The 23443-nt window shown below is 37.6% G+C and overlaps 1 protein-coding gene across 3 annotated transcripts in view; it reads right to left on the minus strand.

The window, feature by feature from the left end:
• The window catches only part of CHCHD3 (coiled-coil-helix-coiled-coil-helix domain containing 3), a 299985-nt gene that overhangs the window by 177342 nt on the left and 99200 nt on the right, over positions 1–23443 (minus strand). For all 3 annotated transcript variants that reach the window (XM_054494780.2, XM_054494779.2, XM_063667850.1), the window contains exon 4: positions 13877–13994. In XM_054494780.2, coding sequence (XP_054350755.1) covers positions 13877–13994 — 118 coding nt within the window. The remainder of the gene's footprint in view (positions 1–13876; positions 13995–23443) is intronic.

Below are 23443 nucleotides of genomic sequence, written 5' to 3' on the forward strand. Positions count from 1 at the left end.
AGAGAAAGACCCTGTCTCACAAATATATTAAGTTTTAATGAGTTGAAGAAAGAAATGGAAAATAAGCAAGCATTCGAAAAGATGAATCTTTGTTTAAGCTTAGAGACAGCAAAGGGGTTTCATCCACTACGATACAAAAATTTGGGTCACTTAATTATTTTTTCCCACTGGTTCTTTATTTTTCCCCAGTTTTACTGAGGTGTAACTGACAAGTAAAAATTACATATGTTTTAGGTATGCAGCATGATGACTTTATATACATATACAATATAAAATGACTACCACAATCAAGTTAATTAACACATCTATCATCTCACACCTGTGCGTATGCACGCACACGATGCATGCATGCGGTTAAGAACATTTAAGATCCATTCCCTTGGCAAATTTCAAGTATACAATAGAGTATTATTAAAAATACTGTAGAACTATAGTTACAATGCTGTACATTGGATCCACAGAACTTATTCATCTATCTTATAACTGAAACTTTGTACCCTTTAACCAAATCTCCCCACTTCTCCCAGCCCCCTGCCTCTGGCAACCACCTTTCTATTCTTTGCTTCTGTGAGTTCAACTTTTCTAGATTCCACATATAAGTGAGAACATACAGTGTTTGTTTTTCTGTATCTCATTTATTTCACTTAGCATAATGCCCTCCAGGTTCACACTCACCATGTTGCCAATTTAAGTTTATTTTCCTAACAAAGCTCTGAGTTTTCATTCTAAGCCAACAAACACGTATTAGCAGAAAGATCCCATGCTCCCATTTCCAAGAATAGGATCCCTCTCTCATGTTGACACTTTCAATTCAGTGACTGTCTAAAAGCATTTATGCCTGGCCTGTGACTAAACCACTTTTACTAATCAGAATAAGTATTCAATAACAAAATTCCAATTTAACCAAGAAAATAGAGGCTTTCAACTTTAACTCTTTTTTTCTAAAATGGACTTTTTTAATAACCAAAGAAAATTAAAATAAATGTGACTCTTGGAATTGGTAACCTACTCATAAAACAAAATTACTTTATAAAAACTCAATTTATACGTATATAGAACTTTGCATTCTGTAAGAACTCCTATATTTAGATATTTATTCATCAAGGTAAGAGACTTGAAAGAGAACTACATTAACGACCTTGTCCTCATTTTAAAAAGACGGAAACAAAGGGCATAAAGAAAAGGAAGCAATTTGCCTAAAATTACATGGAGTTGTACCTGGAAGGGAAGGGCGGAGGGACAGAGAGAAGGCTATTTCAGATGAAATTATTGTTCAAAAATTGTCAAAAAATAGGAAGAGTTTATTCTCTAACAGTTTTTAATGATGTAAGTTGGATGCCTGCTGCATTTTGAAGATACGGGATCTATACAGATGCTGGTGAAAGCATTTTTAGTTCATGAAAAGAAAATTTCCAAAACAATGACTTTTCCTCAACTCACCCACAATATAGAATATTAATCTATAGGTCTGAATGAAATTCTTCACCTCTTTTTTGCCCATTCCACTTTCTTCTTACTAAAACTCTAGCAATGACAGCAGTAATTCATAAATTGAAGTTAACAGTATTCATCTTAATACTATTGTTTGCAAATCATGTTTAAAATGGAATTTTAAGACACAACTATAATAGTTGCCAATATATGATCCTAGAATACATCTTGTATCCAGAGGAACAGTTGCTATAAAGAACATTATTGAGAAAATTGACAAAATTGAAATCTGGGCTAAATATTACAATAGTCATCAATGTTAAATTTATTGATTTTGACAACTTTACTTGATTATGTAAGAAACACTGATTTTTAAGAGGCAGAAGTATTAAGAGGTAAATGAGCATGTCTTCTACCCATGCTCAAATGATCCCCTCCCCCAAATAAAAAAAAAAAAATATATATATATATAGAATATATGTAGGCAGAAATAGAATGATAAAGTGCGGTAAATGCCTAAAAATAGATGAATCAGAGTCAAGCTCTTTGTACTATTCTTACAACTTTACTGTAAGCTAAAAATATTTCAAAGTAAAAAGTTTAAGAAAGGAATTTTAAAATTGTAATTTTTTTTTTTTTTTGGCCAGGTGTGGTGACTCACACCTATAATCCCAGCACTTTGGGAGGCCAAGGCGGGCAGATCACGAGGTCGGGAGATCGAGACCATCCTGGCTAACACGGTGAAACCCCGTCTCTACTAAAAATACAAAAAAATTAGCAGGGCATGGTAGTGGGTGCCTGTAGTCCCAGCTACTCGCCAGGCTGAGGCAGAATGGAGTGAACCCAGGAGGTGGAGCTTGCAGTGAGCGGAGATTGCACCACTGCATTCCAGCCTGGGCGACACAGCCAGACTCCGTCTCAAAAAAAAAAAAAAAAAATTGTAATTTTTTAGTGTCTCTACTTTTACCCTATGCAACACAAACGATTATACACACACACACACACACACACACATAATCTAGCAATGTTAATACTCAGTTGTTAGTTTTTGCAATAGTAGACATGAAGTAAAATCAGTTACCAGCTCTTTCCTATCATTCTATCAGAGCTATGAGAAAAGAGCTTATTTTTTGAAAATAAACTAATTTTTAATACATTAGTTAACCTGCTGTTGAGATAATTATTCTTGGAAGTGGAAAGTATAATTGAAAAATACATTAACAATTATACAACTACATCCCCAATTATTTTTTGTTTCCTTTTTTGTCTGTTTAAACTTAACAAATCTCCAGAATGGTCAATGGCATAGTTTTTCAAACTTTATTCAGAGCTTGGCTTTACAAACAAACTGCAGAATATCTTCCTTTAAATTTCTCATAAAATTCAATGAAAATACAAAAGTGATTGAATTCACTACATGAGTAGACACTGCTAATGTATATCACATTTATTCCTAAAAATACTCTATTGCAGCAAGCCCAACTCTACTCTCAACAAGCATTCTCCCAGATTAATGCTTCTTTATTATCCAAAGTGACAAAAATAATTTAATCATCTCTTACCTCCCCCACAAATGAAGACTTTATGTTAGACATAAAAAAGAGTAGGCCGGGCACAGTGACTCATGGCTGTAATCCCAGCACTTTGGGAGGCCGAGGCGGGCAGATCACAAGGTCAGGAGTTCGAGACGAGCCTGACCAACATGGTGAAACCCCGTCTCTACTAAAAATACAAAAATTAGCCGGGCGTGGAGGCGTGCACCAGTAATCCCAGTTACTCAGGAGGCTGAGGCAGCAGAGTCACTTGAACCCGGGAGGTGGAAGGTTGCAGTGAGCCAAGATCACGCCACTGCACTCCAGCCTACACAACAGAGTGAGACTCAGTCTCAAAAGAAAAAGAGAAAGTTTCTGCCTTTATATACTAGTATTCCTTTGAGGCCAAGGGAATGGATAATTGCTACAAACCAGGTCCTTTTGTGTCTATATCAACCACTTCTCCCAAAGTATGACAGGCCATGGCAAACTTTCTTTAAATAAGAACATTCAAAAATGACTTGATGAAAGTGTACAAATAGCACTTCCTTTGACCAGTATCTTTTGCAATACAGGGATTCACATAAGAGCATGTTTCTAAATACTGAAATTTACAGTTTGACATGCCAGAACTTTTTAAATGCAAAATGGTTTAGATGGAAATGGTAGTGCTAATATTTCTTACCCATGCTGGTAAACAAATTATTCTCAATCCCTGATAGTATTATGATTGTGCATACATTATTTCACTAAGCAAGAACACACAAGGCCTATTCGAGTAGTTAAGGTTGCCTGCCTCTATGCTAAGTAGGCTCATAATGCTATGAGTTTTGTGTGTGTGTGTGTGTGTGTTTTACTTCCTGTGAGTGTGCATCACATGCATGACGATTAGTTGCCTTTTCTACTTTTAGCTGCAGTAATTTCTGCTTTGTCCATGTGCCTAAAAGTCCATTTCCCTTTCTAATGTAATATATCAAATCCATTACACGTTAAAAACAAACAACAACAACAAAACCAAATTTGCTAAATTGTGCCCAAAATAAGATCACCTCGGCACAGAAGATCAGAGTTGTAACCCTGGCTCTATCTCTGTGCAACATTTAGTTTCACAGTCTCTTTGAATGTTTGCTTTATCATCTCTAATAGGAATGAATGATACATGTCCTACCCATATCAAACACCCAAGAAGACAGTAGAGTTGAAGGCTCTTAGTTAAATGAAAAAAAAAAACTAAATCTAAAAACAAATATTGCTTTTACTGTGATGCTGTTCATCAGCAAAGCTAATAAGCTTCAAGACACTAACTAGAATCACTTTGTGATGCCTTTGGGGTTCACAGCTATGGTTCCAGGCAATGAGTTACCTGTGTTCCTGAGAGTCAAATATGTAACCTATGGATAGGTAAGAAAGGATTTAAAATATGTGCATACACTGGGCTAAAGAAACTGTAAATGGATGAAGTTTAATTTCTAAGCAGAAAATGTATATGAGTAGGTTTTATCATCTCCAATAAAACTGGCCCATGACACTAACTAGTGTTCTTTCTTATCAAGAAAATATTAAACACATATCTGGAGTTAAATTTACAGTCAGTGTTTGAAACAGGCAGAGGGTAAGTATGGAACTTTGTAACCATTTGTCATAAAAGATGGAAGAAGGGGGAAAAGCTAGCTAGAAAACTCTAAATGCTTTATCTAATCAACAAATTTCTATGACAATGAAGACATTTGATAAGTTTACCACAAGTAATCATAAATTATTGGTGCTGATCATTCCACTGTATTTTTTTCAAAATAGCATGGTGCTATCTGCGTAAATCATATTCTGCCTGCAGCAATGTAGCTTACCTCGAATTATTTCAGAATCATCTAAAATGACTTATTTTTCTATTAAAATGATGAATGGGCTAAATGAGGTATGTAATAAATACTGTAGGTTTGTAAACAGATTCCTGCTCTTGAGAGAACGGAAGTCTTACTTCATTTGGTAATTCTGCCTCTTGGTATTTTCAAGAGAAGTCATCCTTAAACTACAGTTAGTAAAGAAAAGAGTAGAGTGAGCAAGAAAATGTCCAATGTCTTTATGGGTAAGGGAATAGTTAAAAGATACATGAAGATAGTTGCCACCTGCCCCCACCCCCAAATCAGGACACAGGTCAGAACATCAAGAAACACAGAAAAAGCATAACTCAGTGCCATTTAGGAATCATATCAAAGCAATAAAAGCACGGATACAGAAAAGGAATACAGAGCAGGAATATTCAACACTGTGAAAAATTTAACATCCAATAAACAAAAATGAAGCAGGCCTCATTGCACATGGTATATCACATAGTATATCACATGGTAAATAATATTGCTGTTCAATTTAATACTGAATTCACTAAACCTCAGGTCCATGCACAATAGGTTGAAAACAAGTCACGAGAACTGTATCAGAACTGACAGTTGTGTGACTTGCCATGAAGACAATCTGGAAAGATTGCTGTAAGAATATAAGGAGCTCATCTGCCTTACATTCTCATTCAAAACATCATGTGCAAAACATGTATTTGGGATTGTTAAGGACTGACAGACTTGATTATGCTTAACTTTTAATTTGTTGCAGGTTAAAGCAAATACCAAGGGCCGTATTTCTTAGCCTATTTAGTAGGAAATGAGATTATGATGTCAGTTCAATAAAATTCCAACAGACCAGGCAATGAAGTAAATATGTTCACAATGAATGCCAGGTCATCATAAAGAGATGGAATTATAACCAGCCCTTTGCACCTTAACTGCCTATGGACTTTTACGCAGTGCTCTCCATATCTCACCTGGACACCCATAATGACCCAAGTGATAGGATGTCAATAAGTTATTACAGCTAACACATAGGACACCACTCAACAAGAACTGCCCTGAACCAACTGGTTTGCAAGTAACTTGATGAATTTTCAAAATCACACTTATAAAGTATGAGAACACATTCTAAGCAGAGTTATTCCCCCAGCTGTCCTTAAATATGACTAATTGTTGCCAAGAACATCAATAGCATTCTACTCAACTGTGCTGTCTTCTTTTCTAATCACTGCCAAAAAGGCCACCAGTCTGACACAGTTCCTTGGAGAATGGCGACACCGCGTTGACTGGATAGGCCCCCCGAGTCTTGGCAGTGAGATCTCCAGGACCAGAACACTCCACTGCTCTCCACCTCCAGGTCCCTCAATATCTAGTCAGCATAACATTGAGCTTCTCAGAGGCTATTTGGTGATGTTAAGATCCTAGGTATTTCTGGTCGGGTGCTGTGGCTGATGCCTGTAATCCCAGCACTTTGGGAGGCGAAGGAGGGAGGATCTCCTGAGCACAGGAGTTTGAGACCAGCCTGGGCAACGTGGCAAAACCCTGTTTCTTAAATAAATACATACACAAATAAAATAAAACAAAATTAGCCAGACATGGTGGAATGTGCCTCCAGTCCCAGCTACTCAGGAGGTTGAGGTGGGAGGATCGCTTGAGCCTGGGACGTCAAGGCTGCAATGAGCCATGATCATGCACTGCACTCCAGCCTGGGCAACAAGTAAGACCCTGTCTCAAAAAAAAAAAAAAAAAAAAAAGAACCTAGGCATTTCTGCCAACCTAGATGAGGAAAGGGGGTCTGACAATGTACATTTCAGAAATATATTAATCTGGGCAAGTTTTCAGGATACAAGCAAACTTTAAATCTGTAATCGCAGTCCTATTCATTCTTGGTGGGCAAACTGAAACAAAACACGTTTCTCCTTTTTCACTGCAGTAGCAAACATACCTAAAGCTGCCCTGCTACTCCACAGAAAATTTGGTTCACAGTCTCTTCATAAGGTTGTGTGTGCATTCCAGCTGATAATAATAATGCTGCCATAACATACAGGAGGTAGAGGCCACACGTGATAACAAAGAACACAAAGGAGAAAACAGAATCTGGATACTTTGTTCCAGAAGCCCTAATACACTACTAAATCCAAATGCACAGGAGGCTCCCACCTGTCGTGAGGGATACTTCCCTTTGAATTTCCTGGTAAGCTATTAAGAGAGAAGAGTCAGAAAGAACGGGACTTGCAGATGGATTCCAGAGCCCATTCTCACCAATAACACTGAGGAAAACGTCTAACACCTAAATGGCCCAAATCCTCCCAATACAACATGGAAATGCCATATTTCAATAGCTGTCAAAAGCAAAAGCTCGAATTCATTAACTTCATTTTTGGAATTCAAAGCAAACTAATATTCTACACATATCCAAATAATTGGAGGTTAGTGTCTAGGGCAAGAAAACCAGTACACAACATACATAACTGGAGAGAGTTTTAACAGAGATTATAATCCAAGTCTAAATTGCACCCAAAAACAACAGATTTATTTTTAAAATTATCTTTAAATGCCCAATGAAAGAACCCGGGAAACCACTGCCTACACTGCAATTTCGTTCACCTGGCTAATTTCAGTGATACTAAAAACCCCAAGTGATCACTCTTACTCTTCTCTTACACAGAACTTTTGAGTATGAACCATGTCGATCATTTCAAAATTACAACCCCAGTTGTTTCCTTTCCTCGTTGGATAGAACCTCACTTGGACAGCAGTAGTGTTCTTATCTGCTTCCTTTAATTTAGTCATTTTTCTCTATATCCCAAATTCAAAACCGTTTTCTTTTTTACCATGAAATTTCAACTGTCACAGTTTGAAGCACAAACAAAATACAGAACTGAAAGGCACACAGCACAAAATTAATCAATTCTTCTTCTTGATTGCTTCACTGGTGCATTTCAGACAAAAGGCAAACTGGGGATGAAAAGTGACATTTTGGAGAAACAGTCACTTAAATTTGCAAAAACTAAATTTATGCATTCACCCACCCTTTTTTTTTTTACTGTTTTTTTTTTTCTAAACAGTATAAGGTTTTACAAATTCAAAAATTATAGCTTAAGTTGGGACAAAATACACAAGGCAAGAATAACCTTCCCCACAAACCTGACACTTAACTGCAGACTCTGAAGAAAAGCAACCAGATCTAATTCATCTTTGCATCCCTGGCAAATAGTACCTAGTACACAGTAGGTGTTTAATAAATATATGATGAAGGACAATGCAGAAAGGGACAAAAATACCTAATGATCTGACTAATGTTCTTGCCCAGAGCTGAACAAACAACTGATGCAGTATCTGAGGCCAGGACCCTCCTCAATGCTACACTGAAGTCAGACTTCACACTATGCTTAGCCCAGGACATTTTTTACATTGATTGCTAATTTTTGTATTTCAAATGATATGAAGTTGCTGATACTAGAAACCTTGCTTGTAGTTAGGCTTGACATTTCTCTCAACCCTTCAAACCTAAAATCCTAGTAATACTACCTCCCAAACAGTTCCTACTCCTCTTCTTTTCTCTGCATCCCTGCTACCATGCCCTAATTTGGGTACCACCTGTTCTCACCTGGATTAACACAGGGCTTTCTAACTGGTCTCTGGGCTTCCAGCCATTTCCTCCTCTGCTCTTCCCTTCATACTTCATTAGAGTGTAAGCTAAAAATCAAACCCTAAGCCCCATGACTGACTAAATGGACCCCCTCTTGGCCAAGGGGACCTCAAAGAAACTTAAAAACTGAGGTCTCAACCATAAAGGGATAGGAGGTTGGACATGTCTCTTTATACACCCTCTCTTTTACAGTTTAGACACAACCATTGACCAGCATTAACGTTAAAATAGAGACCACAAGACTGACAAAGCCGGCTTTCTGTGGCAATCAGGTACCAATTATAAACAGGACCTAGGGCCAGGCCAGTCAAGGGTTAAGTCGTGAACCCCCCTGCACACACACACATGCACTTAAAGAATAGACTATGTTCTAACTGCCACAAGGATTCCCACTCAGCAACTTCTAGTAGTGTCCCCCTATCCTCATGTTTCCATGCTTTTGCCTGCAATACCTGAGGCTGTTTCATCCCACTCCTCAACCTTGGGAGCAAATCCTACTCATACTTCAGGAGTCAGCTCAGGGGTCCTTTCCCCAGAAAATCTTTTCTATTCTTCCCCATTTCCTCTCCTCCTATTTCCAGGGCTTCAGTAGATGCAATTAGTCATTTATTCAATCAACAAATATTTATTGACTGCTTACTGTTTGCTCAGCACTGGCATATATTAGGCACTCAATTACGTGTTGAATAAATAAATGCAAACATAGCAATTAGTTAAAAGAAAGACAAAGTCCTGGCTTTCCCAAAAGTGAGAATCCTCACAAGACTATAAGTAGCATGGCTCTATAACAGACTTAGCATTTTTAAACATTATTTTTAATGTATCTTCCACCTTTAATTCCTCAAGGACAAGATTTTGTCTTTTATTCATAGATCATTAGTACCCAACATAGTACATTTCATACAGTAAGCACTCAATAAAACATCTGTCCAAAGAGTAATGGAAGAATATTGAAGTAAATATTGCCTTAAGTAAGTAAACTGAGACTTCTTTTTAACATTTAGATTAAAAAAAAAAAAAAGAAAAGAAAAGAAAAGAAAATACTACATAATTCTGTGATGATAACAAGAAACATGTGGCTGGGCATGGTGGCTCACGTCTATAATCCCAACACTCTGGGAGACCAAGGCAGAAGGATCACTTGAGCCAGGAGTTCAAGATCCATAGCAAGACTCTGTCTCTACTTAAATTTTTAAAAATAATTAAAATTTAAAAAATCTAACATTAAACCAGCATACTGTAGTAAGACATAAAAAAGAGTGAGTCAAAATTTTAACTGGCATTTTAAAAAGAAAATATAACTGCAAAGTCAAAAAAACCAACTCACTACTCTTCAATTTCAAAAAAGAATCTAATGACAGCAAATATTAGATCACATATATAAGATCTTTACAATACACATATCAAGTTGCATTAACTTTACAAATTCCCTGGTCCTGTCCTTCTAGTCAGTCTTCATTCTCTACAGAGGTGCTTTCCTGCTCCTAAGAAGCATATTTTGAATGTGAGTTGCTTTTAACATTTTCACGCAGGTAAAATCATTATCAGTAGACTGCCTCTTCCAAAGCCTCTGGATAAAGTCAACTGATTAAAATGCTGGCATCACTCAGTGCTGAGTAGAGGAAGGGGCTGGTATACTCTTCCAGAATCTAGAGTGGGATTAACAGCTTCCTCAGCTAAAGCAATTCTTCCAAAGGGGAAAGTTTTGATCTGATCCTATTTTAAAACCAACAACAGGGCCATCATGACTTTGCCCTTCAAAGAGCTTCAATAAAGCTAGCTGCTAAAACAACTGTGGGAAGAAAAAGCCTGGACTCACGTCTAAGGAGACAGAAACCTAAATGTCAGCTGTTAGTGAGCCAGAAAGATGTGGGGGGTGTGGGGTAAGGGGTGGGAATCGTTTTATTTCACAGTCCCAACATCACATCAGCTCCCGTGCTTTCACCCTCGCTCTCCTGAAAGACAACTTTTTAATTACTTCACATGTGTGAAACACAATCTTTACTTTCCTGCAGAATGCAACATTTGAGTTCTAAATAAAGAGGAACAAAGCAATGCTTGGCCATCACTCAAAGAGTCCCACATATTAGAATTAAGAATGGCAGCAATAGGGGCCCTCCACACACAGCAGGAGCAATGCTAACCTTTCTGGGGCGACTCTCACATCAATTATGGGTTCTGAAGATGCCCACCTCTCCAGCTGGGGATCAAGGAACTAACATACAACAGCAGGCTTGCAGTCACTGTCCACACCACACAGCACTGGTTTGGAGGGTGGTGGGATGCATAATCTGAGACCCTAAAGCATGTATAAAATATATACATATGGGGAAGGCAGAAAGAACTTTATACCTCTAAACATTAATGACAGATGACAGAATTATAATAATACTGATTTTCTTTGTAATTTTTTGTTTTCCAAATGTTCTATAATATTCTTGTATTAATTTAGTAATTAGTGGAAAACTCAGTGAAACACAACCATTAAAATGTGACCACACAAAAACGTATTTATCAGTATAAAAACTTTTACCACATGGCCTAAATGTTTTAATGTGAAGGTTATTGTAACAGTTATACAAAAGAGTGTATACTATTATCTATGTTTGGAGAAATACAGTTATACACATAAAATCAAATGTTTTATACCAACTTAGTGGGAAGTAAAAAGGAATATAAACACAATAAACCAAAATGTTAACAGTAACTATCTCTGAATTGTAGTACATTGAGTGATTTTAGTATCTCTTTGTATTTATTTTCTAATCTTGATCCAATGAATATGTATGTCTTCCATAATAACAAATAACAACAATAAAGGGAGAAATCTGGTAAATAAATTGGGAATTGCCCAATAACTAAATGTCACTGGCAGCCATGTTGCTGTGGCCATGGCAGACCATGCAAATGTCTGACAACACTCTGGGAAGGAAGGGACTCTCTCAATCAGCTGTCATCCTATGGCATAAATTCCACTTTTATTCCCTAAGTGCTTTGAGGGCTGTATTTGGCAAATATCACAACAGATGCTGAAATACAGGAGTTGTGAGTACTACAATTTGTCATCTATACCACACAACCAGAATCTGTAAAGAGATCTACAAATCAGAATGTACGAGGCCAGTGTCTCATGCTTCACCAGCTACACAAAGCAGTAAAGACAGACAATAGACAAGATTCATTAGGTAAAATAGAACAGACTGCAGATATGCTATTCCAATCAAAACATGTTGCTTAATATTTTAGTTATGTTGAGTAACAAATCTTTCGATACTTTCACATTTTTTTGTGAAATCTCTTTTTATGTCTTGCTGAGTGTGTGTATATATTTAATGAGTTTTTTGAGTTTTTGAATCTTGCTGGTCTCCATAAACTAAGAGAATAAGACAGTATGTCCAAATTCAGGCAAAAAGAGGTAGAGAAAGAGTGCTTCAAAGATAAGATTCAAAAGAGTAAAAGCTGGGAGGCAAAGAGAAATGCCAACCAAGGTATTCTTCTGCCTGCTGGAAACTAAGAGTTTTGCTCTCGTACCTTCCTCAAACATGAGCACTATTAACCTCCTCCACTACATCCTTAGCCTCCAAATTTGGAGACTTTAATATACATAGAAATGACCTTTCAACCCACTGACCTGACATTTTTTCAGCTTCCTCAAAAAATCCTTCAGCTTAGACATACAACAAATTTAATTTTCAGTTGAGTTACTCAAAACTTACTGTCTTTAATTCTGAAATTATTCCCCTTTCACAATGACTGACTTTGCTTCCACCTCTCTTATTCCCTTTGTTCCACTCAATACATGTACTGTTCTCAGGGCAGCTGCCAGTCAGTCCACTGACATTTCTTTCTTGGTCTACTACTTCTATTCTGGCTTCACTATTTGCCCATGCAACCTGGACCCCAGATTTGTCACTGAAGAAACTGACTCATTAGGCATGGACTTCCTTTCATGTTCTGTTTGCAGCTGGTCATGGGTTGGTCTTTCAGAGAAGTGACTAAGGTAAAGAATGGGAGAGACTAGAAATTGGCCTTCTTCTTAGAAAGTTTTAGTGTTTCCCAATTGCCTAGTGAACTAGGAAAATCCCCCTCACTCTTGCATTCAAAGTTCTCCATTCCACGGTCCCATTTTCCCTGTCCAGTGAGTTCCCAACTGTGCTCCAATGAGGACTAAAGGTTCCAAGGAGTAACATCTGGGTTTCTAGGAAGGCCAAAGTGGAGGCTAAGCAGTCAACACTCTAGGTTTCACTCAGAGCAGCTCCACTTTTATCTATCAAATAACAATAAGAAATTGCTTAATAAATTATGTTGAATACAAAGGACAGAACATTATTCAGCCATTAAAAACTACATTCAGAAAAATGTTCAGTGGCACAGGAAAATGTTCATGAGGCTTAACACCATCTATAGCATTATCTAAATGCTTCAATATGTTAAAAAGCCTAGAAAAAAATAATCTCAAGGAAAACACACACTGGTGTAAACCATGGTTATAACAGAAAGACAGATTGATGGGTGTCTTTTAAACCTTCTTCTGTCCGTTAGTAATACTTTTAAAGACAACAAACAACAACAAAAACATGTCTATGTAATCTTTTAAAAGATTAAAAAATATTTTCTTTAAAAAAAAATTATCTTAGAAAAGACTGTTCCCCAAGGCCCTGGCTCTACATTTTCTCTTCCCTAAACCCCAGGGAGTGATTGATCAAACCTTACTCACCTTTGCCAGAGTCTTCCAGACTAATATCTGGTGGTTGCCAGCCGCGAGAGAAAGAAGCCTAGATTGCTGACCCCTGAGGTTTCAAAGACAACAAAACCAAAAAAGGCAAAGGAGAAAAAAAGAAGACAGGCCGGGCTCGGTGGCTCACACCTGTAATCCCAGCAGTTTGGGAAGCCGAGGCGGGTGGATCATGTGGTCAGGAGTTCAAGACCAGCCTGGCCAAGATAGTGAAACCCCGTCTCTACTAAAAATACAAAAATTAGCTGGGCACGATGGCAGACGCCTATAATCTCAGCTACTCGGGAGGCTGAGGCTGGAGAATCACTTGAACCCCAGAGGCGGAGGTTGCAGTGAGCTGAGATCGCACCACTGCACACTAGCCTAGGCGACAGAGCAAGACTCCGTCTCAAAAAAAAAGGAAAGAAAGAAAAAGAAAAAAAAGCAGACAACAAACCTTCAGGCGTGAAACATGTACACATGTCTGCATGTTGGTCTTCAATACTTCCAGTTACCTGCCTTTAAAGTCCTTGATGGTTAAACCTAAACTGTAAGCTACTTACAACAGGCAAAAATCAAAATCTGAGCAAAGAGAACATGAATAATATTATCAACACTAAAAGCTGGCACAGAGTACTTAGCTCTTCCCAAACATCAGAGATTTCGTTGTAGGCAAGAAAATTTCTCCTACATTTTTAATACTCACCAGGTGCTTTGCCTTAGCACGTTCCTCCTCGCTAGATATCCTCTCCCGAAGGATGGCTCTGGTTAACTGCTCATTGGCAGCAGCCCTCTCTCGGTCCAGCTCTTTGGCTTGCTTTAGTCTAAAATGACAAGAATTGTCTAAGTTAGAAAAAATATTTTATTAGTTGATATTATTTTCTATCAAATGAAATAATTGAAAAATAGAAACACATAGCCAAAAAGGTCAACAGCTGAAATCATCTTGGCCCATAATCTATCAAAAAAGCAGGTATAGAAGTAAATCCCCATGCAGCCTCCACCCAAGCATTTAAAATAACCAAATTCAAATACATGAAGAAGCTTATTAATTTGGCTGCCAAATATAACTAAGTTTTACAAAGTTCTTCTTATGTAAAATTAAAATCTGCCCACCAAAAAAATTCCATCCCTGGTGCTTCCATTTAGCCTCTGAAAATTTAAGTAATTAACAAACCATCTAGGCCAGGCATGGTGGCAGCTCACGCCTGTAATCCCAACACTTTGGGAGGCCAAGGCGAGTGGACCACTTGAGGTCAGGAGTTCGAGACCAGCCTGGCCAACATGGTGAAACCTCGTCTCTACTAAAAATACAAAACTTTGCTGGGCGTGGTGGTACATGCCTGTAATCCCAGCTACCTGGGAGGCTGAGGCAGGAGAACTGCTTGAGCCTGGGAGGTAGAGGATGCAGTGAGCTGAGATCATGCCACTGCATTCTAGCCTGGGCAAAAGAGACTCCGTTTCAAAAATAAAAAGCCATCTACATGACAAATATTTGAAGGTAACCATCATCTCTTTGTCCAAACTTATTCAACTCGCCCATTTACTGAATGCACACCAGGCACTGTGCTAGGCATTGAGGACACAGTGATAAGATGGACAGGTCACTGTCATTGTGGATGTTACAGCACAGCAGAGAAGCCAGACATTAGGGAACTAACGAGGACATCTTTCCTCCCAGTATATTACCCCTATTTTCCAACAATCCTCATATGCAAATATGACTACACCTTTCAACTGCAGGGCTCCTCACTTCTGGAATGACTCCAATCTATCTGTTAGCTCCAAACTAAACCTAACCCTCCAGACGTGCTCTAGCAAACTAAGACAGGAGAATCTTACTTCTCTGGATCTGTACACAATACTAATTCTATTAATGAAGCATAAGATTGCATTAGATTTGTCAGTAGCCTCATCACACAATTAGATCATATTAAGTTACAACCCACTAAAACCCCTCATTGTACATGATAAAGATAAATTACTTTGGCACTGATTTTTGCCATAATGCCTGGCACATAGAGGCATTCAGTAATCACTGAATCACTGAAGATTTCAGTCTAATCTCATGGACAAAGATTTTCTGACTGCCTTTTCTTCTTTGAGAGAATAACCCTACTATACCATCATATCCCTGAAGGTACAGCTATGCTTTAAAAAGGAAAAGTAAAATTATTATGTTGGTGTAAGTGAAATTCTGAGTGAAATCTACTTTATACGTGTGAATGATGAGCACCAAATTCTACTCAGTACTAGCTTATCAAATTTTAGTTTTAAAAAGATTTTTGAAAAAAATTAGAGATAAAATTTTGTGTTACTATTTTTAAATTGCTACATCATCCTGATACTCTGGAATTCTCAGAAATCAACTACAACAGAAAAAAAAAGTCACCTTGTCAGATATATTCCAAAGTTATCATTCTTTTCCCCTAAAAATCAAAGCTGTGTAGTTTTCTGTCTTAAATAAAAAAAGAGGACTAGAAACAAGTTAAAATCTGTATTTCGAAATTCTCTAATGCAAAAGTAACGTTTGGGAAACTTCCTAAGCAATAAGCACAATGACACTCATACAAACCAAATTTCTCTAAATTATTTCACAAGGACCATACAATAAATTCAGCAACATCAATGATATCAACACATTAACACCACTGGATATGTGTAATTGCAAGAGAACAGCAATAATTAGAAGTCACACCACTTCCTAGAACAGCAGTTCTAAAACTACAGTCCACAAACCAGCTGCAGTAGCATCAACTGGGAGTCTATCAGAAATGCAGCTTCTCTGATACCACCCCACACTTGCTGAATCAGAAACTCTAGGGATACTGCCTAGCAAACTGTCTTTTCATAAGCCCTCCAGAATTCTGATGCATGCTAAAGTTTAAGACCACAGCCCTTAATTACCAAAATACACTTGTACTCAAATAAATCCTGGAGATAAATGAAAGTAACATCAAAAATGAAGTGCTCCCCACGAGAATATTGTGCAAATAACTGCTGAGGTTATCATATCAGATTACAACACTGTATTTAAAGCATTTTTTGGACATCTTACCTCTAAGTAAAAAAGCGTTACCTATTTTTACCAGTGAGGTGGAAACTAAAATAAAATAATAAAATTACTATCATTTATGGATCAACTACTAAGCACTGTGCTAGGCACTTTACAAACATATATAAAATGTTTATTAAAATGCTATTATTAGTTCATGAACATAAAATGAATTCTGTACAACTGAATTATCATATCTACCACATTTGGTGTATCTAATTTTAAAGTACTGTTTAACAATTACTACTTTTTTTTTTCCATTTTAGTTTACTTATGTGTGGCTTAGATTTTAATTACATATGGAGTTCTACATGGTTCAACTTTAAGAAATACAGGATCATAAGGATTTTGGCAAGTTAATGAAAAAGAAGCAAAACATGAGCACAAAAGCCTTCAACGTGATAATAAAAATAAACATATTTAGCTTGCCATGACTGGTACAGATATGCAAACTCTGGGTCCAAATCAAGGCTCTATACTTCCTATCTGAATAAGTACTTTATTTAACCTCCGGTGAGTCCTGTTATTCTCATGGGTAAAATGAAATAGTGTAATACCTACCTTACAGGGTTCTATATAAACAAGGCACTTAGCACAATGCCCATAACATAATATACACTCAATAAATGTTAGGTAAGTAGCAGTAATAATAACAGTACCCACTATGCAGGTAGGAATACTGAGAAAGCAGTGATTTTCCGAAATGAAGAAGACAATCTCCAAATTCACTAACTACAATGTTGTCTCCATCATCTTTTCCAATTTTTCACCAATAAGTTCTGCTTTATTTTTATGATCTCTAAGGACTTCTAAGATCACAAATTGACTCTACTAACTCCAGCAGCTCGACCCTTTCATAAGCTGCTTCCTTTCCCTCTTGTCCATAGCTCCATAAGGACAAGGATTTGCCCTATTTTTGTTCACTGCTATATCCCCCGTACTTATAAAAGTGCCTGCCACATAATAAACACGCAAGAAAAAGTTGTTGATGTATGCATGTGTGAATGAATGAATGAATGAATGAATGAATAGCATATTTCTAACCACAAACAAAACAAGGAAAACAAACTGCAAAAGAACGCAAGGCGATGGTATATAAGAAACAACTAACGAGACAAACTGTATCCTCCAAGGGCCTAGCCACCATGTTAGATGTGGCACATCTGTGATATAATCCCAGGCTACATTAAATAGCCTACAACAGGAGGTGCCACAACAGTCCAGAGCCCCTCCAACATCAATACCTAACTATATTTGACACCTGGATTGAAAGAGGATTGGCAGTGGTGCAAACTGACTAAAAAGAATATTATTTTCCTTTCTTAATAAATTCTTATACTTTCATTCATCCTTACAAATAGAACTGCACAAATTCTCAAATGTTTTTAAAGGAATGTCTATAAATTTTTTAAAAACTTTTTTTAAGGTCTGTACGGTGACTGTTTAAGAAACCAAATTTTTTGTCATCAGGGAGTTTGGCAGTAGGACTCTGAACAAATTCTCATTTCCTATCAACAACTTAGCTGTACAATCTAATAAGCCTCAGTTTCCTCAGGTTTAAAATTTGAAGGTTGAACTACTATATAATCTTATGGTCCCTTGCATATAAACATTCTAAAAAGTCTATACCCTAAACATATTATTCCTCATTCCATAAAAAATCTTGAAAAAGGTGATGACAGGGGATAAATGAAACAGAGGGGCATTATATTATCTCCCAGGTTGATACTGTTATAATTTCTACTCGATGGGCACATATACTTCTACTGTAATCCTGAGATTTCTCACTACAGTACTCAACAAAAACTACACACTGGAATTCATAAATTTATTCAGTATATAATTACTAGGTGAGAGGGACTACTCTGGTTACTGAGAACGAAGTAGTGAGCAAGAGACACAGTCCCTACTTTCAAGAGCCATGATCACAAATAACAGATGCATTATTTTTAAAAAGTTAGGTAGGTATCTATGACACTGCATAGGTGGGACTGATATTTAACTTGAGCTCTACAGGACATTAACTGAGCAACATGGGGAAGGAGAAAGTGTCTTAGGCAGAGGAAACATCAGTTGGGTCCAGAAGCACCAAGAAAGGATTTCCTTCAGTTAGATTCCTGTGACACCCTTAGAAGGGTCTCTGAGGCCTGAAATCACCTCTGCAAAGAATCTTACTTGCTTTCAGATTCTTTTGGAGGACAGAGTTTCAATGGTATACTGACTGAGGTTCAGTTTTGACCAGTGCCCAAAGATGAGAAGCTTCTAAGTTGTACCATTTCCCATTTAAAAGCAATAGATTTGAAACTTTAAAATTGTACCATTCTCCATTTCCCAACCCTCCCCTCCAAAATATTGCATGGCAATTATTTTCTTCTAAGTTTCCTCTTTCAATGGTTCCTGTAAATTCTTTACTGAGCCAAAACCACTTTGCAAAGAAAAACTGCTTATGTTTTCAGAAACCCCCAATTCTTTTCAAAGCTTCCTCTCTGGCCCCTTGGTTTAATATCGCATGGAGCTATACTATTCAATGGCCATCTGCAAAAGGTAGATGAGTTGTCAACCAATTTTTCTCTTTTTGAACCAAATGAGACAGCCCTGCCATCTGGGCCTCTCTGAAAACTACTGCCCAGATAGTGGAGCTATAAAATCAGAAGCCATGTTGTTTTGGGAACACTTCACTAAGGAGAGAAGACCGAGGCTCTCACTGACCAAGGGAAGGCAGGACTTTATATGTAAAGGCAGGAGATAAAATAAGTCTCTCATTATTAACTTGGGTTTCCAAAGATTTAAGAATTATCTCAAAACAAAACTAAACATGCCAAGTATCTTAGAGAATACATTCCTTTTTTATTTATTGGCATTTCCCACTTAATATTTTAGATCTCCTGCTCTAATATATTCTACATTAAGCCCCTGATTTAAGTTTCATTTAAATTTCTTTCTTTTAAATACATATCTCTCCTCATTTAAATTCTCTAGAGTTTCAAGCAAAGAAGTAGGAGTTTAGTGTAAACTTTTCTTGTTTGCATTAAGTAACTGGATAGCTTGCCTAAGCTTAATGAAACAAATACCAGTCAGTACTGCCCTTAGACCTCAAGCCCTAGCAACTTAGCTCTTTTCCTCAGTATATTGTCAATCAGGCGAGGGACTTAAGGTACACCAGCAAAATGAATTCCTAAAAGCCAGCCAAATCTCCTATAATGAATATTATTACATGTCCTTTTAAATGGGAAAAAAATTAACTACTTATAAAACATTCAACTTTCATGGACAGCTGGTATAAAATCTAGTTCTCTATATTTCAGTCCCAGGGTAAAAGCTAGCCAGCTTGACTTTACTCTAAAGAACCTCAAGTTTTTAAGAAAGTAGAAAGAGAATTTTAAAGATAACTTTAGCAAGGCATTAACATATTGAACGTCATTCACCTCCATAAGGAAGGCATTACTAGCTCTAGTTTTTCTGTTTTTTGTTTTTTTGAAACATGGTCTTGCTCTCTTGCCCAGGCTGGAGTGCAGTGGCATGATCTCGGCTCACTGCAACCTCTGCCTCCCAGGCTCAAGCAATCCTCTCGCCTTAGCCTCCCATGCAGTTGGGACCACAGTTGCATGCCACCAAGCCTGGCTGATTTTTGGGTTTTTTTTTTTTTTTTTTTTTTTTTTTGTGGAGATGAGGTTTCAGCATGTTGTCCACATGGTCTTGAACTGGGCTCAAGTGATCTGCCCACTTCAGCCTCCCAAAGTGCTGACTACTATCTCCATTTTTAACATGAGAAAAACTGAGAAGTACAACAGAGGTGTGAAAGATGGTGATCTGACTTCCAAAGTCATGCTTCTTAAACATCCTAAAGAGTAAACTTTCCTATAGGAATTAGTTTCCATTATACTACTCACCTCTGTGGTCATGTAAGGACAGTTTTTAAATCTTACATTATTCACAGTTATTTTAAAATAGGCTCTTTTAAAATTTGTTTATACTACACTAAGTCAGAGTTTGCCAGAGTCTAAATTATTACCACCCCTTTCCCAAAGTGGTTTGGCTTTTAATGGCCCTAAATGTTTTTCTGAATTTGGATACTGCTCATTTGGCCATTCACAAATACTCAGATTTATCTTCATGCAGGTTGACACATGAGTAATTCTATACAATTCTAGCTTAGCAAATTACTTTATAATTTAATATATAAGGCCATTACACTATGGAGAGAAAGTTGATAAGAACTTCAGTAATGGGTAAGAATAAATGGGAAACGGAGATTGCTAAAGTGATTTGACTAAATGACTTATCTAAAGTTGAACCGTGACCATTATACACAGGCAATATCTACGAGATACTGCAATGCACTTGATGCAGAAAGGCTGTTTCAAACACTGAAAGGGAAAAATGAGTGACGACAACCTCAAAGGTCATTTTAATGCTACCAGTGAATTATATTTTAATGCATCATATTTTGTCAGAACCTGCCAAACCAGCATTCAAGACACTGTTTACCATCCATTTTTAAACAGAAGAGCTGAGCTGGGTAATTCAATGAAGTAATTATTAGACTATTAAAAATAATCACAAAACAAGTATACAGTTTTTGATTAATAAGACTTGACAAAAATAAGGGAACAGAGAAGCTTAATACTTCTCAGCTCAAATCGTTTCAAATCCTGGAAGAAAATATATGTGGATTGAGATTCCAAAATAAATACATAAACATGAATATGGCATCTTAAATTTTCTTTTTTTTGAGACGGAGTCTCACTCTGTCACCCAGGCTAGAGTGCAGTGGTGTGACTTTGGCTCACTGCAACCTCCACCTCCAGGATTCAAGCGATTCTCCTGCCTCAGTCTCCCGAGTAGCTGGGAATACAGGCATGTGCCACCATGCCTGGCTAATCTCTGTATTTTTAGTAAAGACAAGGTTTCACCATGTTGGCCAGGCTGGTCTTGAGCTCCTGACCTCAGGTGATCCACCCACCTCAGCCTCCCAGAGTGCTAGGATTACAGGCGAAAGCCACCACACCCAGCCTAAATTCATATATATCTGCATGTGTGACAGAAAAAGTGTTAGCATTTATTATGCTTACTTGTGCCAGGTACAACTGTAAGCATTTGACGGGTGTAACTCATTTAATCCTCACAACAACCCTATTAAATCAATTATATTTCAGATGAAAAGCTGAGGCACAGAGAAATTATGTAAAATTGAGGCTTACAGAACTTATAAGTACAGCTGAACCTTCAATAACACACGTTTGGACCGTGTAGAACCACGTATGTGCATTTTTTTTCAATAAATATATTGAACATTTTCTGAAGACTTGTAGCAATTTGATAAAACTCACAGATCAACCACAAATCTATAAATATAAATAAATTTTTAAAGTATGTCATGAATGCATAAAATATAGTTGATTCTGGTCAGTTTTATCATTCGCTATCATAAAATCTATACAAATCTATTATTAAAAAGTTAAAATTGGCCAGGCGCGGCAGCTCATGCCTGTAATCCCAGCACTTTGGGAGGCAAGGCGGGTGGATCACCTGAGGTCAGGAGTTCGAGACCAGCCTGGCCAACATGGCGAAATCCCATCTCCACTAAAAATACAAAAAATTAGCCAGGCATGGTGGTAGCGTCTGTAATCCCAGCACTCAGGAGGCTGAGGCAAGGAGAAGTGCTTGAACCCGGGAGGCGGAGGTTGCAGTGAGCTGAGATCACGCCATTGCACTCCAGCCTGGGTGACAGAGCGAGACTCTATCTCAAACAAAAAGTGAAAATTTATCAAAATGTATGCACACAGACTGTACATGGCACCATCTGCAGTGGATAGAAATGTAAACAGAGGTAAAGATGCAGTATTAAGTCATAACTGCATAAAATTAACTATAGTACATACTGTATTGCTATAATTCAGTAGGCACCTCCTGTTGCTATTGTGGTGAGCTCAGGAGTTACAAGTATCTGCTTAACACACTATGTGATGCTAATCATCAAGTGAGCAGTTAGTCTCTCCAGTAAATTGCAGGCTGCAGTAAAAAGTGATCTCTTGAGGTTCTCATGTATTTTTCATTGTGTTTATTGCAATACCATAACTTTGCATCACATCATGGGACCCATACAAAGTGTCACCAGTGATGCTAGAAGTGCTCCCAAGAAGCAGAGAAAAGTCATGACATTAGAGGAAAGAAAGTTGAATTGCTTGGTAAGTACCACAGATTGAGGTCTGCAGCTGCAGTTTCCTGCCATTTTGAGATAAGTGAATCCAGCATAAGGACTGTTGTAGAAAAAGAAAAGAAAATTCATAAAGCCTTCAATGCAGCTATGCCAGCAGGTGCAAAAACCCTGCACGTTTTGAGAAATACCTTTTAATCTTGTATTGAAAATACAACTTTTATGTGAGTGCTGGATTGCTAAGAAAGGCTTACCTATAGACCCTAATGCAATTTGAGGAAAAGTCAAGTCTCCATTATGTGACAGCTTAAAGGCGAATTTAATACCAGCAAAGGATGGTTTGATAATTTGAGAAAGAGGTTTTACTTAAAAATGTCAAGATAATAGGAGAAGCAGCTTCTGCTGACCAAGAAACAGCAAACCAGTTCCCAGATGCCATTAAGAAAATCATTAAGAAAGGATAACTGCCTGAACAGATTTTTAATGCAGACAAAAGTGCCCTGTTCTAGAAAATAAATGGCATAAAAGACATATATTAGTAAAGAAGAGAAGCAAGTACCAAGATTTAAGATAGGAAGGGATAGGCTATCTCTACTAGTTTTGTGCAAGTGCAGTTGAGTTTACGGCACAATTGTCCTTATCAGCAGCTCTATGCTGCTAACCCCTGACCCTCATAGGGAAAAGATAAACACCAGCTGCCAGTCTTTTGGTTGTACAAGAAGGTCTACACAATAAGAACCTATTTTCTGGATAGGTTCCATCAATGATTTGTCCCTGAAATCAGAAAATACCTTGCCAGTAAAGGACTACCCTTTAAAGTTCTTCTGATATTGGACAATGCCTCTAGCCACCCAGAACCCCATGAGTTCAATACTGAACACATCAAAGTGGTGACTTACCCCCCGACAGAATGTTTTTATTTCAGCCTACAGGTTAGGAGGTCGTAAGGACCTTTCTACATCAGACATGATAATCTATGAAAAGGACTGTCAACACTATGGAAGAGAACCCGGACAGAGAGAACATCATGAAGTCTGAAAGGATTACATCATTGAAGATGC

The sequence above is a fragment of the Pongo pygmaeus genome, chromosome 6, assembly GCF_028885625.2.
Source record: "Pongo pygmaeus isolate AG05252 chromosome 6, NHGRI_mPonPyg2-v2.0_pri, whole genome shotgun sequence".
In the NCBI taxonomy this organism is placed as follows: domain Eukaryota; kingdom Metazoa; phylum Chordata; class Mammalia; order Primates; family Hominidae; genus Pongo; species Pongo pygmaeus.